Raw genomic sequence first — 15,771 nt, forward strand, 5'->3', positions numbered from 1 at the left:
CAAACATCAATGTACAAGTTAGTCGATGTTGTATCTTGGATGTCTGGGCAGTATATGGATGTTTAATGCTGGTCCCTTTGAGCATGTATCCACATGTCACGCAGCCCACACATTTGACGCATCCCAACCAAGTTGGGATGCGTCAAATGTGTGGGCTGCGTGACACGCTGAGAGGGAGGTCTGGTGATTGCAGTCACTTGGATAAATGGTGAGTGTTGTTCATTATGTATTGTTGCCCTGACGAAAAATGTGCAAATACATTTGAAACGTTGGCGTTAAGCTGGCTTGTGTAATGTTTTTTTCTGAGTGCCGCCTCTGGGGACATATATATATATATAACAGACATTGTAGGGGCTCTGCACACACTAAATTAACTGATAATAAATAGTGGAGATTTGGTTCATGAATTGATCAATGCATTTAAGCTGCAGCCCACTTCACGGGACCCCACTGTTCTGCAGGTCCTGACACTATCGCTGAAAATGGCTACAATACACATAGCTATCACATCACTGTTTGATTCCAGGCATGCTATCTGGTCTGAAGCTCACAGCAGACTGTGCTTTTATAGGTGAGCAGCTACCAACACACCTGTCACTAATCATCTAGGGAAATGGTTAACATAAGCTATGGAGTCTTAGTTAAAGCAGGGTGCATGAGAGAATGTGACGACAATAAGATATATACTGTATACATACAGCTGCTGTGTGTACTTTGTCTGTGCTGTGTGTAAATTCCATCGGCTGCGGCATTAGCACAAATTCACAGTCGCGCTGCATAAAAAGACAGATGATTATACGATGTTGTATATGATGAGCCCACAGCGGCCTCGGATCTCATTCATAATATTGTGATGTCAGTAATGGACGCCGGCGCAGCAGAACACGGGAGGCGGTCGTTAATGACGCATGGGATCCCATGCCTGCTGTATATTATGAACGTATAGTCAGGGGCTGCTAAATTGCAGTCCCCTACAGTCTCTCAAAACCCGGGTCACCCGAGCATGACGGGTGACCCGGGTTCAGTGTGAAAGGTACGACCCTTGTCGGACCTGCGGGTTCGCGATGTGAAGCAGTATAAAGGTTACTGCACCCAAACTAAGATTATTATTATTCTGTATTTATATAGCATACACATATCCCACAGCAATGTACAGAGAATCCCTTCCCCTGGGGAGCTTACAATCTATTCCACACCTGCATGGGGCACCCGAGTCAGTGAGTTGGCGGGTGTGGGCGTGGATATATGTTTGTGTCCTTGTGGTGGGTGTGGCATCACAACAGATGGGCGTGGCTGTGCGTTCACATCATTGTGGTCCCGCCCCCCAGGTTATTAGATACCTGATTACCAGTACTGTAAGGGAGGGGTCGGGCTACGGTGACGCATTTCACGTCATCGGTCTCCCCAGACCATCCAGTTTTTAGGACTACTACGGGGGTAGCGGGACTGTGACACTTCTGAGAGACTTGTGTACCCACGAGAACATACAAACTCTACACAGATAGGCATGACCTCAGGGCTGTGAGGCAGTAACGCTAAGAACCAACCAGGCTGTCCAAGTTATTCACGTTTAATAAAGATTTAACAGTAAGACGTACTAGTTAGCGCCATGTAAGGGACTCTCCCGTGGGGAACGCCTCACATAGGGTGAAGTGATAATGTGGCTGGTACTTTATCACCGGCCAATCAACTACTAACTTTGAAGACAGCCTTGGTTTGAAAAATGATAGGTAGGAACTGATTGGCCGGTGATAAAAACCAGACACTTTATCACTTCACCGAGCTTAATAAATCTACCCCATAGGCCGCATGCATGGTAAGGGGGTAATGCTGGGATTGTGTTGTGGGTAACCTATGAGGGTAACCTCTACCTTGTCCATGTCTCCTCCGTAGATTGCCATCACCTGTGCTTCACCTTCGAAACAGAAACAGTGTCGGAGTCCTTGTCCCAGGAGCAGAGCCCTGAGACCAGGGGTCCGGCCCCCCACTCCTACTCCATGTGTAAGGCCGTGGTCCGGGGCCTGAAGTGCAATCAGCCCGTGCAGTGGGAAATCGCCTTTAACATCCAGGATCTGTTCCGGGAGCGGGAGAACAGAGAGGACGATGAGAGCGACCTGTGGGATGAGACCTTCCATCACCTGGCCGCCAAGTCCATCATCAGAGACTTTGAGCAGCTCACGGAGAGGGAGAGTGACATTGAGCACGGTAATTAGACAGCACGCAGTGGGCCTGATTCAGATGCACACGCTGCTGGCTCTGTTGCCGGAGCCGCAGGTGGGATAATATTGCAAATGCTAGTGCCGGCCGCGCACTGCTGTGCTGTCAGTGGCGTAACTAGTAATTATATGCTCCCCCCCCCCCCCATACATTATTTATAACATTTCCATAATCAGGGTTACCTACCCTCCCGCAATGGCCCGGAGGCTCCTGAAAATCAAGCTCACTTCCCAGCCCTGGAAGAGGAAGGGTAGGCAAGACCCTAAATTGCTGCCAGTATCCTGCAACACCCCCCCTTGGTGAATTGCATCATTGTAGTCTGCCATTGCATGGCGGGGGAGTGGCCATGATGATGCAGCCATGCTGGCCAGTGGCAATGTCCCCAGACAACGCATTTCCCATATAGTCCCACCTCTGTCTCACCCCCTGCTTAATGGCCATTGCCAGGGGTTTCATTATCGATGCCAGGGGTTTCATGTTCGTTGCCAAGGGTTACATGCTTTTTGACAGGTGTTTCTTGCTCTTTGCCAGGCGTTACATGCCTTTTTCCAGGGATTACATGTTCGTGGCCAGGCTTTTCATAATTGTGGCCAAGAGCTTCTTGCCCATTGCCAGTGGTTTCATGCTCATTGCCAGAGGTTATATGTTTTTTATTCCATGGGGTTACATGCTTGTTGTCAGGGGTTTCATGTTCACTGCCAGAGGTTAAATGCTCATTGCCAGGCATTACATGCTCGTTGCCAGGAGTTACATGTTCATGTCCAGGGTTTTCACACTCGTGACAGGAGCTTCTTGATTGTTGCTATTGCTTACATTCTGGTGGGCAGGAGATTCTTCTGCATGGCCAGGGGTTACATGCTCGTTGCCAGGGCTTCTTGATCATTGCCAGGGGTTACATGCTGCCGGCCAGGATATTCTTGTTCATGGCCAGGGGTTACATGCTTGTTGCCGTGGCCAGGGCTTCTTGATCATTGCCATTGGTTACCTGCTGCCGGGCAGGAGATTCTTGTTCATGGCCAGGGGTTGCATGCTCGTTGCCATGGCCAGGGCTTCTTGATCATTGCCATTGGTTACCTGCTACCGGGCAAGAGATTCTTGTTCATGGCCAGGGATGGCATGCTCTTTGCCATGGCCAGGGCTTCTTGATCATTGCCATTGGTTACATGCTCGTGCCCAGGGTTTTCATATGTTCATACAAAAACATATAATACCCAGAATCACCTGAAGAAGTCGTTGCGTGGATTTCATCAACAAACTGCAAGGAAGAGAGAACCAGTCGCCGGCACATAGACATTCAGTCCACAAAGTCATTTCCAAATGAAGACTGAGGGACCTTTGGGTGGGCTGGTGGGCGACACTACGTGAATTTATCCAGATGTGTCACAGGGTTCCAGTCAGAATGTCGACAGTAACGACATTGGTACATGCAATCAGGGTTAGGCCGCGGTTGGGGTTCGGCTACATTAGTGGTGTTGACATTCTGAACATGTAGATGTAATGGCATCATGACTATTGGGGTCCATAACCTAATGAATGCTCTCCGGGTGCCTTCTTCTCCGCAGGGGTCGGGCGAAGGTTCCAGCTGAACGCCATCCATGCCAGCAAAGCTTGCAACGTCATCAGCAAGTACACGGCTTTTGTGCCCGTAGACCTGAGCAGCAACTCCTACCTGCCCAGCGTGGTGGAATACGCCAACACAGGTAATGGCAGAAGGTGGCCTCCTATCTCTGTACACTTCCATCCTCGTGAGCCTCCTCCAGTATTGTGTCCTGTAGAGTGTGCTCCTGTCTCCGGACCAGACGTCCTCTCTCTTGTCGGCCTCACCGCGTCTCTCCCTGTTGTGTCCTAGTTCCTGAACCCCACTGTTTCCTGCGACCTGTCCTTCTGTTGTGTTAACTGTGAGTCTCTCGTCTGGCCCTTTCTCTCTGTCTTTGTCCGGAGGCCTCTCCCACTGACTGAAGAGGATGCCCTCATTCCCTGCTAGGTGCCGCTCTCAAGCAGGGTTCTCAGCGCAGCTTAAGCTCTGGAAGCCGCCGGCTACGAGGATTCTCCATTGGGCTGGGGCGGTCGCAATCAACATGCGTGTCGGAGTCATCAGATGATCGATTTTACAGTAAGGCCGGTGTCATTCCCTTATTCACATGTGCTGCACTCTCCATACCACACTATCCATACCTGTGCCGCTCTCTCCACACCACACTATCCATACCTGTGCCGCTCTCTACACACCACACTATCCACACCTGTGCCACACTCTCCACACCACACTATCCATACCTGTGCCGCTCTCTCCACACCACACTATCCATACCTGTGCCGCTCTCTCCACACCACACTATCCATACCTGTGCCGCTCTCTACACACCACACTATCCATACCTGTGCCGCTCTCTACACACCACACTATCCATACCTGTGCTGCTCTCTACACACCACACTATCCATACCTGTGCCACACTATCCACACCACACTATCCATACCTGTGCCGCACTCTCCACACCACACTATCCATACCTGTGCCACACTCTCCACACCACACTATCCATACCTGTGCCGCTCTGTACACACCACACTATCCATACCTGTGCCACACTCTCCACACCACACTATCCATACCTGTGCCGCACTCTCCACACCACACTATCCATACCTGTGCCACACTCTCCACACCACACTATCCATACCTGTGCCGCTATGTACACACCACACTATCCATACCTGTGCCGCTCTGTACACACCACACTATCCATACCTGTGCCACACTATCCACACCACACTATCCATACCTGTGCCGCTCTGTACACACCACACTATCCATACCTGTGCCACACTATCCACACCACACTATCCATACCTGTGCCACACTATCCACACCACACTATCCATACCTGTGCCGCTCTCTCCACACCACACTATCCATACCTGTGCCGCTCTCTCCACACCACACTATCCATACCTGTGCCGCTCTCTCCACACTACACTATCCATACCTGTGCCGATCTCTCCACACTACACTATCCATACCTGTGCCGCTCTCTCCACACTACACTATCCATACCTGTGCCGCTCTCTCCACACCATACTATCCATACCTGTGCCGCACTCTCCACACCACACTATCCATACCTGTACCGCTCTCTCCACACCACACTATCCATACCTGTGCCGCTCTCTACACACCACACTATCCATACCTGTGCTGCTCTGTACACACCACACTATCCATACCTGTGCCACACTATCCACACCACACTATCCATACCTGTGCCACACTCTCCATACCACACTATCCATACCTGTGCCGCACTCTCCACACCACACTATCCATACCTGTGCCACACTCTCCACACCACACTATCCATACCTGTGCCACTCTCTCCACACCACACTATCCATACCTGTGCCGCTCTCTCCACACCACACTATCCATACCTGTGCCGCTCTCTACACACCACACTATCCATACCTGTGCTGCTCTCTACACACCACACTATCCATACCTGTGCCACACTATCCACACCACACTATCCATACCTGTGCCGCACTCTCCACACCACACTATCCATACCTGTGCCACACTCTCCACACCACACTATCCATACCTGTGCCGCTCTGTACACACCACACTATCCATACCTGTGCCACACTATCCACACCACACTATCCATACCTGTGCCGCTCTGTACACACCACACTATCCATACCTGTGCCATACTATCCACACCACACTATCCATACCTGTGCCACACTATCCACACCACACTATCCATACCTGTGCCGCTCTCTCCACACCACACTATCCATACCTGTGCCGCTCTCTCCACACCACACTATCCATACCTGTGCCGCTCTCTCCACACTACACTATCCATACCTGTGCCGATCTCTCCACACTACACTATCCATACCTGTGCCGCTCTCTCCACACTACACTATCCATACCTGTGCCACTCTCTCCACACCACACTATCCATACCTGTGCCGCACTCTCCACACTACACTATCCATACCTGTGCCGCTCTCTCCACACCATACTATCCATACCTGTGCTGCACTCTCCACACCACACTATCCATACCTGTACCGCTCTCTCCACACCACACTATCCATACCTGTGCTGCTCTCTACACACCACACTATCCATACCTGTGCTGCTCTGTACACACCACACTATCCATACCTGTGCCACACTATCCACACCACACTATCCATACCTGTGCCACACTCTCCATACCACACTATCCATACCTGTGCCACACTCTCCACACCACACTATCCATACCTGTGCCGCTCTGTACACACCACACTATCCATACCTGTGCCACACTATCCACACCACACTATCCATACCTGTGCCGCTCTGTACACACCACACTATCCATACCTGTGCCACACTATCCACACCACACTATCCATACCTGTGCCGCTCTCTCCACACCACACTATCCATACCTGTGCCGCTCTCTCCACACTACACTATCCATACCTGTGCCACTCTCTCCACACCACACTATCCATACCTGTGCCGCTCTCTCCACACTACACTATCCATACCTGTGCCACTCTCTCCACACCACACTATCCATACCTGTGCCGCTCTCTCCACACTACACTATCCATACCTGTGCCACTCTCTCCACACCACACTATCCATACCTGTGCTGCACTCTCCACACCACACTATCCATACCTGTGCTGCACTCTCCACACCACACTCTCCATACCTGTGCTGCACTCTCCACACCACACTATCCATACCTGTGCCGCTCTCTCCACACCACACTATCCATACCTGTGCCGCACTCTCCACCATACACTATCCATACCTGTGCCGCTCTCTCCACACCATACTATCCATACCTGTGCCGCACTCTCCACACCACACTATCCATACCTGTACCGCTCTCTCCACACCACACTATCCATACCTGTGCCGCTCTCTCCACACCACACTATCCATACCTGTGCCGCTCTCTCCACACCACACTATCCATACCTGTGCCGCTCTCTCCACACCACACTATCCATACCTGTGCCGCACTCTCCACACCACACTATCCATACCTGTGCCGCTCTCTCCACACCACACTATCCATACCTGTGCCGCTCTCTCCACACTACACTATCCATACCTGTGCCGCTCTCTCCACACTACACTATCCATACCTGTGCCACTCTCTCCACACCACACTATCCATACCTGTGCTGCACTCTCCACATTACACTATCCATACCTGTGCTGCACTCTCCACACCACACTATCCATACCTGTGCCGCTCTCTCCACACCACACTATCCATACCTGTGCCGCTCTCTCCACACCACACTATCCATACCTGTGCCGCTCTCTCCACACCACACTATCCATACCTGTGCCGCTCTCTCCACACTACACTATCCATGCCTGTGCCGCTCTCTCCACACTACACTATCCATACCTGTGCCACTCTCTCCACACCACACTATCCATACCTGTGCCGCACTCTCCACCATACACTATCCATACCTGTGCCGCTCTCTCCACACCATACTATCCATACCTGTGCCGCACTCTCCACACCACACTATCCATACCTGTACCGCTCTCTCCACACCACACTATCCATACCTGTGCCGCTCTCTCCACACCACACTATCCATACCTGTGCCGCTCTCTCCACACCACACTATCCATACCTGTGCCGCACTCTCCACACCACACTATCCATACCTGTGCCGCTCTCTCCACACTACACTATCCATACCTGTGCCGCACTCTCCACACCACACTATCCATACCTGTGCTGCACTCTCCACACCACACTATCCATACCTGTGCTGCACTCTCCACACCACACTATCCATACCTGTGCTGCACTCTCCACACTATCCATACCTGTGCCGCTCTCTCCACACCACACTATCCATGCCTGTGCCGCTCTCTACACACCACACTATCCATACCTGTGCCGCTCTCTCCACACCACACTATCCATACCTGTGCCGCACTCTCAACACTACACTATCCATACCTGTGCTGCACTCTCCACACCACACTATCCATACCTGTGCTGCACTCTCCACACCACACTATCCATACCTGTGCCGCTCTCTACACACCACACTATCCATACCTGTGCCGCTCTCTCCACACTACACTATCCATACCTGTGCCGCTCTCTCCACACCACACTATCCATACCTGTGCCGCTCTCTCCACACTACACTATCCATACCTGTGCCGCTCTCTCCACACCATACTATCCATACCTGTGCCGCTCTCTCCACACTACACTATCCATACCTGTGCCTCTTTCTCCACACCACACTATCCATACCTGTGCCACACTCTCCACACCATACTATTGATACATGTGCTGCAGTCTCCACACCTGTGCCGCACTCTCCACACCACACAATCCATACCTGTGCTGCACTCTCCACACCTGTACCGCACTCTCCACACCACACTATTCATACTTGTGCCACACGCTCCACACCACACTATCCATACCTGTGCCAGATCTCACTCTCCACACCTGTGCTGCACTCTCCATACCACACTCTCCACATTTGTGCCACACTCTACACACCTGCGCCGCAGTCTCCACACCGCATTATCTATACCTGTGCCACACTGTCCACACCTGTGCTGCACTATCCACACCTCACTCTCCACACCACGCTCCCCACACCTTTGCCACACTCTCCACACCTGTGCCACACTCTCCATGCCTCACACTCCACACCTGTGCTGCACTATCCACACCTGTGCTGCACTATCCTCACTTTATTCTCCACACCTGTGTCACACTCCCCACATCTGTGCTGCACTATCCACACCTGTGCCGCACTCTCCACGCCTCACTATCCATACCTGTGCCGCACTCTCCACACCACACTGTCCATACCTGTGCCACACTGTCCACACCACACTATCTATACCTGTGCCACACTCTCCACAACACACAATCCATACTTGTGCCACACTCTCCACACCACATTTTTGCCAAACTCTCCACACCACACTCTTCACACCTGTGCCACACTCTCCACAAGGCCTGGACAAGGCACCTCGCTGTCAGAATTGCGGATTAATGCTGGTCCACCAGCTGGTTACAGCCAGTGCACTGGCAGGAAGCCACAGCCTTGGAGAGACAGCGCTAGCAGTGAGCCTATCATTGCTCACAGACCAGCAGCCAATCAGGAGTGTTCACAGCAACCCAACAATTACTGATGGCCGCCCCGCATAGAGCAATGTAGCCCAATATGTAGATATAAGATGTGATAAGTCAGTTACTCTCTTTTATGTCAGATGTGGATGAGATCGCAACCTCGCCTTGCACAACGCCTGTCTCTTCCGGATGGGAGCGCTGCAACTTCCCACAAGGTGTGTACTAAGATGGCAACAAAAATATTTATTGCCCACAGCGTATTGTTTGCATGCATTCAATAACCAGCTTTCTGCTTGGTGGGAAGAAGAGTAACCAGCAGTGGAGGATACAGGGGTGGGGCTACAGCACGGTTCAAAATTCAAATAGGGGAGCCACACCCACTGCCAGTTTGGTACGGCAGTTGGTAGCAGTAGGTGTGGCTCCCCTATTTGAATTTTTAATTGTGCTGTAGCCCCGCCTCTGGAGCCTCCCTCAGTAACCAGGCTGATTGCATGCCACACAGACCCGTGTTATGCATCAGGCGTGGCCTAAATATATACTGTATATTATGCTTTTCTCTTTTAGCCGCTCCACGCAGTCCTTCCGTCTCCTCGTCCCATTCTCAGAGGTCCATAGAGAGCCTCTTTGCTGCCAGGTGAGTGTGGCGCAGTGCCTTCTGCTGGCGGCTTAGCCTGTGCCCTGATGAAATCCTTACTTGTCCACTCCTTGCAGGTTGAGCCTAAACAAGACGCGGCTCCTAACTCGCGCAGCTAAAGGGTTTATGATCAAGTCTCCTGGGAAAGGCAACGAGGAGAGCGAGACCGAAAACATTGACTATTTGCCCCTGGTAGGTTGGAGATTGGGAAGCTACAGCGTTGTGAATACGACCCAACGTTTTATAGTTATCCGGGTGTAAGGTTCTCCACCTGCGCTGCAGCGGGGTAATGATGAGAGGACTTGCGAGATAATGAGCCTACAAACACTACTATTACTGTGCAAGAAATGAGCCAGCAATTGGTCAAATGCTTTCCATAGATGGCAATTCCAAAAACAGTGTTCCATAAGGCACCAAGCCTACGACCTATGAGGTCAATGGGTACCCATGACATCACAGAGGTACTGAGAAAATTGTAGCCTATCAAGTGATTAGACAGTAGCAACATCAGCGAGGCACTGACAATATGGCCTATTAAGTCACTAAATAAGGTGACATCAACGAGGCACTGAGAATACAGCCTATTCATTTGATGTTAATGACATCAGTGAGGCACTAAGAATACAATGAAGTCATCAGCAAGGCACTGGAAATATATCCAATGTAGTCTTTCGGACGCCTTAACATCATGGAGACAATGAGACTACAGCCAGTCAAGTCACTATATAAGGTGATAGAAGTCACTAAGAATACAATCAATCAAGACCTGTGACATCATTAAAATGCGGAAAATACAGTGACATCACTGATGTACTGAGATACAGCTGATAAATTCAGTTGAGTCCGTAACATCACTGATGTGTGGATAATACGAAGGCTGTTTTTGAAGTGCAAGAGAAGAGGGATGTGAGAACAGGAGAGAAAAAGGCCCTGTTCCAAGGAGCTTACAATCTAGAGGGTCTTGTATGTGAGGGTGAGGAAAAGAGGATTCTGTAGGGGAATGGGAGCCAGTGCATATTCTCTTGAAGGGGCTTGGCAGATGTGGAGCGGCGGGAGAGGAAGATAAGCTGCAGAGTTGAGGACAGACTGGACGGCAGCAAGCTGGGAGCGTGGGAGGCCAGTAGAAGACAGTTGCAGTAGTCGAGCCGTAAGGTGACCAGTGAGCCAGAGATTGAACAAGGGGTGGAAGAGTCAAGAGCGACACCCAAGCAGCCTAGCTGAGAAATGGTTGAGATGATGGTGTAGTCAACAGTGATGGAGATATTGGGGAGGGGTGGAGACTCTAGATGGAGGAAAGATGAGGAGGTCAGTTTGGTCCATGTTAAGCAGAAGTATAGTTATGTGTTGTCAGCATAGAGGTAGCATACCCTTTAGGTATTTTGTACTTCTGTAAACCACTTTTGAAACTTCTCATTTATTTGTATATGCATGAATCAATATGTGGTATTACAGTATGTGTCCAAGCTCTGTGCTTACAACTCTGAATTGCCTCTGTTGCAGGTATCGCTGCAGTTGGCATGTGGGGCCTTTCTACTGACCCAAGCCTTTGCTGATGCCGCCAATATCCCCATGGACAAGCTCAAGTGGACGTCCCCATTCAGTAGCCACCGGGCAGCTTTAAGCCCAATGTCCCACAGTTCCTCTCCATCTAAGAAGGACACCAGCCTCCCCTCGGGCACTGGGCAGTTCCTAGCCCCCGATGACAACTATCACAGCACACCGAATGGGTGCGGAGAAGATGTGTGCCAACAAACCCGAACGCGACACTTATCCAGCAGTGCTCTGGACAGTCCCTCTCGCTCGGCAAAGTCGGATAATGAATTGTCCCTACCCGTCCTTCCTGTCCGGCGGTTCTCTTCTCCCGACAGCACCCAGGACTCTGCCTCCACCCACACGGACAGCGGCTTAGGCTCGGAATCAGAAAGCACCGAAGTCCAGTCCTGGATGGAGAGCATAGAGGAGCAGCGCAAATTCCACCCAGAGAGTATGGTGTGGGCTACAGCTGTTGCCCTGGCTTGGCTAGAGAACAACTCAGCTGCCAACTTCACCGAGTGGGAGCTGCTAGCGTCCAAGGCCGATAGGTGGCTCTGCAAGCAGAGTATCCCAGAGGGGCGCACCCTGGCCACCGTCAAGTCGGCGGCCCAGCAGTTTTTCGTGTTGCTCCGACATTGGGATGAGAACCTGCAGTTTAATGTGTTGTGCTACAACCCTAGCAGCGTGTAGAAGCAACCAGGGAGTATGAGAGGCGATAAGCAAAATGCCTGTGTGTGTGTTGTGTGTGTGTGTGTGTTGTGGTATGGGTGTTTTGTGAAGAGTTGTATCATTTCTCTCAATGTGCTGGGTTTGAAGTGATGTCTTTGCATGTAGGCCCTGACTGTCTTGTCTTGCCGGCGGAGAGCGCATAAAGGAGTGGTTGGCCATCAGAGGGGGATGAAGGAACTATGGGTGCATAACAGCTTTCTCAGGAGGCCTTGTTCTACCAGTAGGTGGGCAAAGACTGTTCGGTCAATGGGAAGACCTTGGTCTGGCCGCCAGTAGCTTGGGCAAGGTCGCATGTCCGTCTGCTTGTAAATTTGCGTGTGTGTGTGTGTGCGCGAGTGTGCAAGACACTACTTATACTTCTTCTTGTGCTTCATCACTGATACAGCCAAGTATACATGTATGTATGTATGGTTATCCGCTTCATCGCTCTCTCTGCATGACCTTATGTGATGGTGGTGGTCTGTCCCACTGCCTATGGTGATGTAGCATCTCTGGGTATATGGTGGTCTTCCAGCCTTCTGTTTTGTTTGCTAATGAGGGGAACCCTGGGTGCCTATCGTTCTGTATATGGAGGTCTGCTCCGTTGTTTCCCCACCCCTACACCCAGCGTGGTGAGAATGTACTGAATGTAAACAGCCTCTTGATAATCTATTTACTGTGGTGTAATTAAGGGAACCGGGGAGGGGTATTATACAGTATGCAGGAATATGGGATCAGCTCTATGCATGAGGGTCAGGGGTTCTTGTGTTTGAGGTTCGTTTACGTCAAATATTTTGTTGGCTGTGTGTTTCTAAGAAATTGTTTTGCAGATCGGTTCTGTGCATTGGGTGTGAAATTTTTGATTTTGGATGTTGGCCCGCTTCTGTAAGCTGCACACGATGTCCGCCCTCTGTTTTATTATATGTCCAGATCACTGCAGTAACGCATTTTCCTGATCGTAGGAGATTGACATTCACCCGTTTCTCCTGATCACTGCAAATTGACATTCACGCGTTTCGCCTGCAGATTCACTATAATGTGTTTCTCCTGATCACTGCAGATTGACATTCACCTGTTTCTTCTGATCACTGCAGATTGACATTCACGCGTTTCACCTGCAGATTCACTATAATGTGTTTCTCCTGATCACTGCAGCTTGACATTCACCTGTTTCTTCTGATCACTGCAGATTGACATTCACGCGTTTCACCTGCAGATTCACTATAATGTGTTTCTCCTGATCACTGCAGATTGACAGTAATGCATTTTTCCTGAACATTGCAGAATGAAAGTAACGAGTTTCTCCAGATCCATGCAGATTCAAAATAACGCGTTTCTCCTTTTCACAGCAGATTGACGGTAACATATTTCTCCAGATTACTGCATCTTGACAGTCACACATTCTTTTGATCACATCAGCTTAACAGTAACGCATTTCTCCTGATCTCACCAGCTTGACATAAGACATTGCAGTTTGGCAGTATCGTGTTTCTGCTGATCGTTGCAACTTGACAGTAACGCGTTTTGCAGCATCTCACAACATGATTCTACTTTTCACTTTGATGTTGATGACTACCCACTTGTACAGACTGTCTTCCTGTTATGAATCACTTTCTGTGTACACATGTATACATTGTTTAAAAAAAGGTAGTCTTCTATGTACATTTTTAAGTAGGTAGACAACAGTAGTGCAGCACTAGGGGTTGTTGCAGATGAGACTAATATAAGACCTAACACTAGGGATTCGGAGATCCCCACATGCATCAGATCATAGAGAGAATGTCTCTCATAGTGGTAACCACTATAATAATGCCATGTGCTACAATATATAACATAAATAAACCACATACTGGATAATATTTGTGATCCATCCACTGTAAAAGTTAGCAAACACTTGCATTTGAAGAATCATTATAGTTGTACATGTCATAAAATGTCCCCTTGTAGGACCAAATTTGTGGTGTAGAGTTCCTCCACTGTGAGACCACCAATTTCATCCACCAACCTGAGGAGCCCAGTACACCGGACCGTATTTGTCATGTTCAACTTAAGGACTGCGCAACACAAATATATCCCAACATTCTGCAGACTTTATTTCCTAGAGACAGCAAAACATGTAGCCTCAGCGGAAGTTCACAGCATACGAACACAACAGCTAGCCTCAGTGGAAGTACACAGCATACGTACACAACAGCTAGACTCAGTGGAAGTACACAGCATACGTACACAACAGCTAGACTCAGCAGAAGTACACAGCATACATACACAACAGCTAGCCTCAGCAGAAGTACACAGCATATGTACACAACAGCTAGCCTCAGCGGAAGTACACAGCATACATACACAACAGCTAGCCTCAGCGGAAGTACACAGCATACGTACACAACAGCTAGCCTCAGCGGAAGTACACAAGCATTTGTACACAACAGCTAGCCTCAGCAGAAGTACACAGCATACGTACACAACAGCTAGCCTCAGCAGAAATACACAGCATACATACACAACAGCTAGCCTCAGCAGAAGTACACAGCATAGGTACCATACACAACAGCTAGCATCAGCAGAAGTACACAGCATACATACACAACAGCTAGACTCAGCAAAAGTACACAGCATATATACAGTACACAACAGCTAGTGCAGCAGAAGTACACAGCATACATACACAACAGCTAGCCTGAGCAGAAGTACACAGCATATGTACACAACAGCTAGCCTCAGCGGAAGTACACAGCATACATACACAACAGCTAGCCTCAGCGGAAGTACACAGCATACGTACACAACAGCTAGACTTAGCAGAAGTACACAGCATACGTACACAACAGCTAGACTCAGCAGAAGCACACAGCATATGTACACAACAGCTAGCCTCAGCAGAAGTACACAGCATACGTACACAACAGCTAGACTCAGCGGAAGTACACAGCATACGTACACAACAGCTAGACTCAGCAGAAGTACACAGCATATGTACACAACAGCTAGCCTCAGCGGAAGTACACAGCATACGTACACAACAGCTAGCCTCAGCGGAAGTACACAGCATACGTACACAACAGCTAGACTCAGCAGAAGTACACAGCATACGTACACAACAGCTAGCCTCAGCGGAAGTACACAGCATACATACACAACAGCTAGCCTCAGCGGAAGTACACAGCATACGTACACAACAGCTAGACTCAGCAGAAGTACACAGCATACATACACAACAGCTAGACTCAGCAGAAGCACACAGCATATGTACACAACAGCTCGCCTCAGCGGAAGTACACAGCATACGTACACAACAGCTAGACTCAGCGGAAGTACACAGCATACGTACACAACAGCTAGACTCAGCAGAAGTACACAGCATATGTACACAACAGCTAGCCTCAGCGGAAGTACACAGCATACATACACAACAGCTAGCCTCAGCGGAAGTACACAGCATACGTACACAACAGCTAGTCTTAGCAGAAGTACACAGCATACGGACACAACAGCTAGACTCAGCAGAAGTACACGAATATGTAAAG

At 49.8% G+C, this 15,771-nt stretch overlaps 1 protein-coding gene across 1 annotated transcript in view; it reads left to right on the plus strand.

Annotated features, from left to right (window-relative positions):
- VWA5B1 (von Willebrand factor A domain containing 5B1) overlaps positions 1 to 14,929 on the plus strand; it is a 125,550-nt gene extending 110,621 nt beyond the window's left edge. The window contains exons 15-21 of the mRNA XM_083162406.1: positions 1,894 to 2,205; positions 3,780 to 3,917; positions 4,202 to 4,330; positions 9,513 to 9,587; positions 9,937 to 10,006; positions 10,084 to 10,198; positions 11,507 to 14,929. Coding sequence (XP_083018532.1) covers positions 1,894 to 2,205; positions 3,780 to 3,917; positions 4,202 to 4,330; positions 9,513 to 9,587; positions 9,937 to 10,006; positions 10,084 to 10,198; positions 11,507 to 12,229 — 1,562 coding nt within the window. The 3' untranslated portion in view covers positions 12,230 to 14,929. The remainder of the gene's footprint in view (positions 1 to 1,893; positions 2,206 to 3,779; positions 3,918 to 4,201; positions 4,331 to 9,512; positions 9,588 to 9,936; positions 10,007 to 10,083; positions 10,199 to 11,506) is intronic.
- Positions 14,930 to 15,771: the final 842 nt, after the last annotated feature.

Source organism: Crinia signifera, chromosome 19, assembly GCF_055691185.1.
Source record: "Crinia signifera chromosome 19, ASM5569118v1, whole genome shotgun sequence".
NCBI lineage: Eukaryota > Metazoa > Chordata > Amphibia > Anura > Myobatrachidae > Crinia > Crinia signifera.